Source organism: Tachysurus fulvidraco, chromosome 22, assembly GCF_022655615.1.
Source record: "Tachysurus fulvidraco isolate hzauxx_2018 chromosome 22, HZAU_PFXX_2.0, whole genome shotgun sequence".
Classification (NCBI taxonomy): Eukaryota; Metazoa; Chordata; class Actinopteri; order Siluriformes; family Bagridae; genus Tachysurus; species Tachysurus fulvidraco.
Genome location: NC_062539.1, coordinates 12,326,210 through 12,333,709, shown reverse-complemented (window position 1 = coordinate 12,333,709; position 7,500 = coordinate 12,326,210). Strand labels below are relative to the sequence as shown.

Sequence of the window (7,500 nt, the reverse complement as noted above, 5' to 3'; positions counted from 1 at the left end):
ATCCATCCTCAGGAGTCTTAGAATCCGTGGATCAGTATGGGAATGGTTTGCTTTTTACCTGGAAGGTCCCTTATATGAGGTAACTTAGAGGAAAGCAACACACAGACTCTGTACTGGTGTCCCACAGGGCTCAGTACTTGGCGCTCTCATTTTCTCCCTCTATACTTACAGTCTTAAGTGAAGTTATTTCCTCACATGTGCTCTCTTACCACTAGTATGGTGACACTTGTTTTCTCCTTCTATTCCTCAGATATCATGAATTCTGCTCAGATCTCAGCATGTCTGGCAGAAATATCATCATAGATGATGGCTCAATCCCTCAATTGAAACTCAATCCCTGCAAAACTGAAATGCTAGTCATCCTATGTGATTCATCCCCAGGTCAGGATCTTGCAATATCCCTACACAACAATCTGATCTTCCTTTCAGCTACTGGTCACAACCTTGAGGTCAACCATGGACAATCAACTGTCTTTTTCCTCTCCTGGTGCTAATGTGACACATTCATGTCGGTGTCTTCTCTGCAACATTAGAATGATTCTGCCATTTTTATCCACACAGGCTGCTCAGGTGCTTGTTCAAACGATGGGTGAAGATCTACCTCTTTCTGAAACCCTTAAACTAGCACCTATGTTTGTTTAATGTGCATATTAATAAACCGGACTGAACCATCGTTAATGTATTCATTAATTACAGATTCAAAGCACTTTTGTACGTAGCTATGGATAAGGCGACGTCTGACAAATACCCTTAATGTAAATGTAGTGTTCGGTGTTTAGTGTTCTGTGTTTAGTCTTCAGCGTTCAGAGTTCAGTGTTCATTGTTTGGGGTTTAGTGTTTAGCATTTACTGTTGAGGGTTTAGTGTTGATTGTTCAGTGTTTAGAGTTTAGTGTCCTTTGTTTAATGTAGTGTGTTTAGTGCACGGTGTATAATGTTCGGTGTATAGTGTTCGGTAGTCAGAGTTCAGTGTTTGGTATTTAACATTCAGTGTTTAGTGTTCAGTGTTTGGGGTATAAAGTTGAGCATTTAGTGTTCAGTATTTAGTGATTTAGTGGATTTAGTGTTTGGGGTATAGTGTTCAGTGTTCACACCCCACTGTAGCTGTTGTCGCACTCGAGCTCTCAGCTTCTGCTGGTGCAGGAACTTCATTCACAGTTTTCACTGGAGTTCCTGCAGGAGTTCCATTACTGACTGAAGAACTCTTCTACACACACACACACACGCACAAACACACACACACACACACACACACACACACACACACACACACACACACACACACACACACACACACACACACAAACACACACACACACACTTATCTGTCTATGCATCAATTAAAACAACTGATTAATTTCATGATCATTAAGTTAATGTACAATGAAGCAAAGTTTATTTAATCTATAGCTAAATAACAATCACAAAATCAAATATTATTAACACTTTATAATAATGTGATTAAATGTATCATCGTTCATGAAGGTATATTTTAGGCGTAAAAAAAATAAGAAATTTTAATTAATTCAAATGTTCATTATTTAAAATTCAAGCAAAATAAAATTAATATTAGTGACATAATTACATAATGGTTTAATAAAACATTTTGTATAAATACTGCTATTCCTAAGTAATTATAAATCACCAAGCTTACCTTAGTTGGTGACCTAAAAGTAAAAAAATAAAATACAAATAAAAACAATTAGTAAAACCTGAATTATAATAAACAACGCTAGAGTCTAATAACATGGAGGCAAGCAGCAGGCAGAAGGGAAGAAGAGAACTGATCATGTCAGCATATAATTATCTTTTCAATCAATATTAAAGAAGAAATGAATATTTAAAGGCCCACATGCAGTGATGCAGTCAGAAGTGAAAATTCCAAAACAAAAACAGTTTTTCTGATACGAAACACAGCATTCACATCAGAGTGTGAGACGGCAAACGTTCATAAAAAACACACGGCGCTGTACAATGCATCATACTTTGACCAAATCATATCATTACACACACATATACACAAACACACACTCAACCACACACACACACACACACACACACACACACACACACACACACACACACACACACACACACACACACACACACACACACACACACACACACACATAAAGGCCCAGAATAAAAACTCCAATTCTACAGATCTAGAACTGAATCATTGAACTATTAGTTTGGATCTATAGAATTGTAAAGTGAACACAATCAAACTGTACAAACAGGAACAATGCAGCAGTGTCTAAAAACACCACTTTAATGCAATCACTTGGATGTGCATTTAATTAAATACTTACTCATCACTGGTAACACAAAACAAGAGGAAAAGCAACATTAATCAGCATTTCAAACAAAATCCTTAAATCCAGAAGAACAGATAGGATTAAGATTAACAGGGGACCCTCAGAACCACAAACCCGACCCCTCAGAACCACAAACAGCACCACTCAGAACCACAAACCAACCCCTCAGAACCACAAACCAACCCCTCAGAACCACAAACCAACCCCTCAGAACCACAAACCCACCCCTCAGAACTACAAACCTGACCCCTCAGAACCACAAACCTGACCCCTCAGAACCACAAACCAACCCTTCCAAAGCATAAACCCATCCCCTCCGAACCATAAACCCGAACCATAAACCAGAACCACAAACAGCACCACTCATAACCCCAAACCCGATTACTTAGAACCACAAACCCGACCCCTCAGAACCCAACACTCCTGTATCTTGCAGTACTCCTCATCCACTAATCCAACCATAATGTGCATAAACCCAGCAGTATCCTACACCACTGATCCCCAACCCCTACCCACAACAGCACCAGAACCTTTAAAACCAACACCGCCCTCAACTCCTAATCACAGGCAGTACAGAACAACTCAGATCCAAAGCTCCAGCCTGATCTCCTGAATCAGTATCAGCTTTACCAAATTACCTCAACAAGCATCATCCTGAAGCTCAGACTATTAAACTAAACAGGAGCAGCAGCAGCAGCAGACTCACCCCCGCTTCCCCTCCAGTGTGTTCAGGTGTGTCTCCAGAGACTCCAACAGACTCTCAGGTGCCTAAACACACACACACACACACACACACACACACACACACACACACACACACACACACACACACAGGTTTATTGAATGCAGTAGATAAGAGATAGAAGCTGTTGAAGTGTGAAGTGTGTGTCGCTCTGCTCACCTGAGTGAGCTCAGGAATATCGCTCTTATCAATTCCCACTTGCTGTTAAAAGGAAAATGTGTAGTTCAATAATAATGCATTTTATTTTCATATATTTCATACAAATACCTTTCTTACACACTAAATTTTACCTCCAAAGACATAAATTCTGTACCTCTGCAATTTTGAGGAACTCTGAAACTCTGGTCATTCGTGTCAGGAACTTTTTGTAGATTTCTAAAGCATCTTTGCACTGGCCTTTTTTCATCTGGAAAAATTTCTCTAGAAAAAAAAGACAAACAAATATACAAATAAACAAATAATAAAAGTACTGAAAACATACTATGCACTGTACAAGTACTGAACATGCATCATTGTGTATATGTAGTACAGGGTCTTTATTTCTTGCCTAGTAAATTAATAATTCCATCATTGTAGCAGGCGTATAATTTAATCAGATCCTTAAAGAGGAGTAAAAATGCAGCGTTGATGACACCATTGACCAGATCTTTAGGATGAACCTGGAGGAAAAAAATGAAATACAGAGTATTTTAAGAAACATCCAGAATATTCAGACTCACAAATAAATGTCTTAAATTTGATTAATTTTATATTTTTCCTTTTTAAAAAAATAATGTTTAGAATTCATCTTCATTCTGACACTGAAATGTATTTTATATATTTACTACACTTTATTTAGTAGCTATATTGTAATGCAGAGTATGTATTAATGTGTAAATAAATAACTGATGTACTAAAGTGTGAAACCGAAACATACCTCAAACTCCAGCAGGGCGTCGATCTGATTCTGCAGCGTGGACATGCCTTTCAGGAGTTTATCTGTAGCCATCGTCCGCATCACACCATCGTTTCTGAAATAAATCGTTTCTCTAAATATCCATTATTACTGTATAATCACCGAACAATGACCTGAACACAAACCTCTATATTTGTCACAAATTTCAGAAAGGTTTTTTCAATGACTTGACAAACACCACGAAACACATCACAACATGTGAATGGTTACAAGTTAAAGTATAACATCCTGTACATTACTGAATGAACTTTAAAAAAGGTTTAACTGTCTATAACAGAAGAGTATAGAGTTTTATTAATATTAATAACACTAGTCTAGTGATTTATACAGAAACAATACTAGTCCAGTACAAATAATGACACAGGGTGAGTTTTGTTGTTTAAAGCAATATTATGGCACATTAATGTTAGCCATGTATCATTAGCCGTGAGCCATTATCTGTGTACCGTTAGCTGTTATCTGTGTACCTTTAGCCGTGAGCTGTTAGCTGTTTATTGTTAGCCATGTGCCGTTAGCTGTGTACCGTAAGTTGTAAGCCGTTAGCTGTGTACTATTAGCTGTACCAGTGTGCCATGGCACTGAAACTCACCCTTTTTTCACTCTGCCGAAGTCAAAGGCCATTTGTCTGTAAGAAAACGCTTTTTCATTCAGATACTTGCTGTAGCGCCGGATAAAGGTGGACATGTCATAACCTGAAATAAAAAAATATTCTGTTATTAGGAGAGGAAAGATTAACAACCCCTCAGAACTCACCTCATAAATGTGAAATGCAATTAACATCATGATGTTATAGTTTTGTTCAACTATAAAACATAAAAAAAGCCTTTATTAGTAAAACTCTTATTATTGTATATTGTTTTAGACTTACAGGATTTGTAAAACTGTATTTTCTTGGTTACTATTATTGGTATTATTATTATTTACAGCAAGCATTTAGCAAGTGTTCAGTAAAAGGTGTTTTTTTTATTCACTTGTTAACTTCTGCTTGCTGAATTAGCACATTAAAGCCTACACTGAAAACTCGTAACGTTTCCTCACTTGTCCCTCTGAGTGTTTCCCTGCTAGAAAAGATTCCACGCAGGACCCTTTCAGGAAGCACAGAGCTCTTAACTCTCCATTAAACCTTTAAAGCATCATGGAAGAAGTTCCTGCTAATCTCAGCGTGCACTGCGACTATAAAGCATCGTTAAAGCGGATGACGTCGTGATTAATGTGCTTGAGTAATAATGTTAAGAGTTAAACTCCGCCCACCGTGTGATCCCGTCTTATCCAGGAAGTTGCTGAGGTTGAAGAGCGTGTTTCTGGAGGCAAGAAACTGGATAAATCTCTGCAAAAGTTACGTGATAAACATGAGATCTCATTTAAATGCACACACCATAGTGTTAAAAATCAGAGTTTATATTATTGGGTTGTTGTAGTGCGTGTGATGCTAGGAGTCTGACCTCGTTTCCGTTGACCATGAGGTGGTGTGTAGTGACCAGAGCCTTAAACACCACGATCCAGCTGGCGTTCCCTGCACGCTCAAACAATGTGTCGGCCATCTGAGGGATGTTCACGTTCGTCTCCTGTGTGGCCTGAATCAGATCTGAGGAGGAGAGCAAGGGCAGAGGCTCATGGACAACAATCAGTGTCTTTATGGCTGTTTTAAATAAAAAAGTGAGCTGAATGGTTGTGGTGACTTCCTGTCTCAACTCATGTCACCACACATAGATTACGTTTGATAAAATGATCCACATGAACTTCAGGTGAAAATATGAACGTATTCAATACTTCGTCATGAAGTTTTTTTTATTATAAGTGTTTTCTCACACCGCAAACACATGGCATAATCCTGTGCTTCTGTATATTTCTTATCATAGTTGATCTCAGCAAAGTTTGGAATTTTACAAAAGATTTAACACACACACACACACACACACACACACACACACACACACACACACACACACACAATTCTGGGATTGTGTGACATTCATTGAGCATACTTCTACACAATACTACACTACAAAACTAATTATGAGGTGCTACAAAAGCAACACTGTATTGTATGTGGGATTTATTTACACACACATGCACACACATACACACATATACTGTACACAGACACATACACAGATATATATACACACACACATTCAGTGTGAATGGCAAATAAATACAGTGTGATGAATCACTGAGTGTGAGTGTGTGTGTGTGTGTGTGTGTGTGTGTGTGTGTGTGTGTGTGTGTGTGTGTGTGTGTGCGTGTGCACGTGTGTAACTGAGATAATGATCTCAGTATTTAAACGAATTGCTAAAAAAACAACAACAACAGTTCAGATTCACTTTGCAAATGATTCCTTGTCTGATTCCTTGTGTGGAGCATTTAAAAAGGACGTCAATTACTTCACATTGTTTTGTTAATGCCACCTTAGTGACAATATGGTTGACATGGTAACTTTCATGTTCTATTTCTTTAATGAATATAAGGGTTAGTTGGGTTAGGGACTGTCTTCACACTGACACACACACACACATACAAACACACACACACACACACACACACACACACACACACACACACACACACAGAGATGCTGCAGTCTAGTGTACATTTTCGTTACTGTTCTTATTCACTTTTGTGCTTGCACAGTGCCAGACACTGTTGCCATGGTTACAAGGTTTGCTTAGTAATGTAACTCAAGGACACACACAAACATAGATTAGCAGTCAATAATTGCAGTCTTCGTAAAGGCAAGTCAATTATCAGTGAAACGCAGCTGTACACACAAACACACACACACACAAAAACATACATACACACACACACACACACACACACACACACTACATCACATGACAGTGTTTTTAAGTGATGATGCTATAGCTCCAGGCTATTCCTAATGTAAATGTTAAACAGGAAAGCCATCACAACAGAGCACATTGTCACACCACACCCAGTATTATTAACACACACTAACACACACAACAACATATCATTCACAGTGATGTGTCCAGCACATGCTTAACTGATCATAAACAGGTTAAAGTCTGTGGACATAAAGTAGAAATGTGTGTATGATGTATGGAAGGAGTCTCCAGTGTCAGCGCTGTGTACAGTTTTTCAGTAACATGACAAGCTGTGTGTCTCTCTCTCACACACAAACACAGCTGTTTAACACTGCAGATGTGGTTGTGTGTGTGTGTGTGTGTGTGTGTGTGTGTGTGTGTGTGTGTGTGTGTGTGTGTGTGTGTGTGTGTGTGTGTGTTTGTGGGAGAGAGAGAGAGAGAGACAGAGATAGAGAAGTAGCCTGCCCACACACAAACACACACAAAACCACATCTACAGTATAAAACAGAGAGAGAGCGAGAGAGAGAGATGGAGACAGAGAGTACCTTGCCCCAACACACACACACACACACACACACACACACACACACACACACACACACACACACACACACACACACACACACACACACACACACACACACAAAACTACCTCTAC

At 38.8% G+C, this 7,500-nt stretch overlaps 1 protein-coding gene across 6 annotated transcripts in view; it reads right to left on the bottom strand.

Annotated features, from left to right (window-relative positions):
• Nucleotides 1–7,500, bottom strand: part of snap91a (synaptosome associated protein 91a) — a 24,657-nt gene that overhangs the window by 13,865 nt on the left and 3,292 nt on the right. For 5 of the 6 annotated variants that reach the window (XR_007139153.1, XM_047806689.1, XM_027142873.2 and 2 more), the window contains exons 2-12: nucleotides 5,456–5,598; nucleotides 5,265–5,340; nucleotides 4,603–4,705; nucleotides 3,975–4,068; nucleotides 3,606–3,717; nucleotides 3,372–3,478; nucleotides 3,218–3,259; nucleotides 3,023–3,084; nucleotides 2,311–2,316; nucleotides 1,653–1,665; nucleotides 1,093–1,205 (exon numbers count right to left, since the gene is read on the bottom strand). Coding sequence is in view for 5 of the 6 variants with exons in the window: in XM_047806689.1 (XP_047662645.1) it covers nucleotides 1,093–1,205; nucleotides 1,653–1,665; nucleotides 2,311–2,316; nucleotides 3,023–3,084; nucleotides 3,218–3,259; nucleotides 3,372–3,478; nucleotides 3,606–3,717; nucleotides 3,975–4,068; nucleotides 4,603–4,705; nucleotides 5,265–5,340; nucleotides 5,456–5,598 (871 nt within the window). In the remaining variant the exon portion in view is untranslated. The remainder of the gene's footprint in view (nucleotides 1–1,092; nucleotides 1,206–1,652; nucleotides 1,666–2,310; nucleotides 2,317–3,022; nucleotides 3,085–3,217; nucleotides 3,260–3,371; nucleotides 3,479–3,605; nucleotides 3,718–3,974; nucleotides 4,069–4,602; nucleotides 4,706–5,264; nucleotides 5,341–5,455; nucleotides 5,599–7,500) is intronic. The other variant, XM_047806686.1, reaches the window with a different exon arrangement.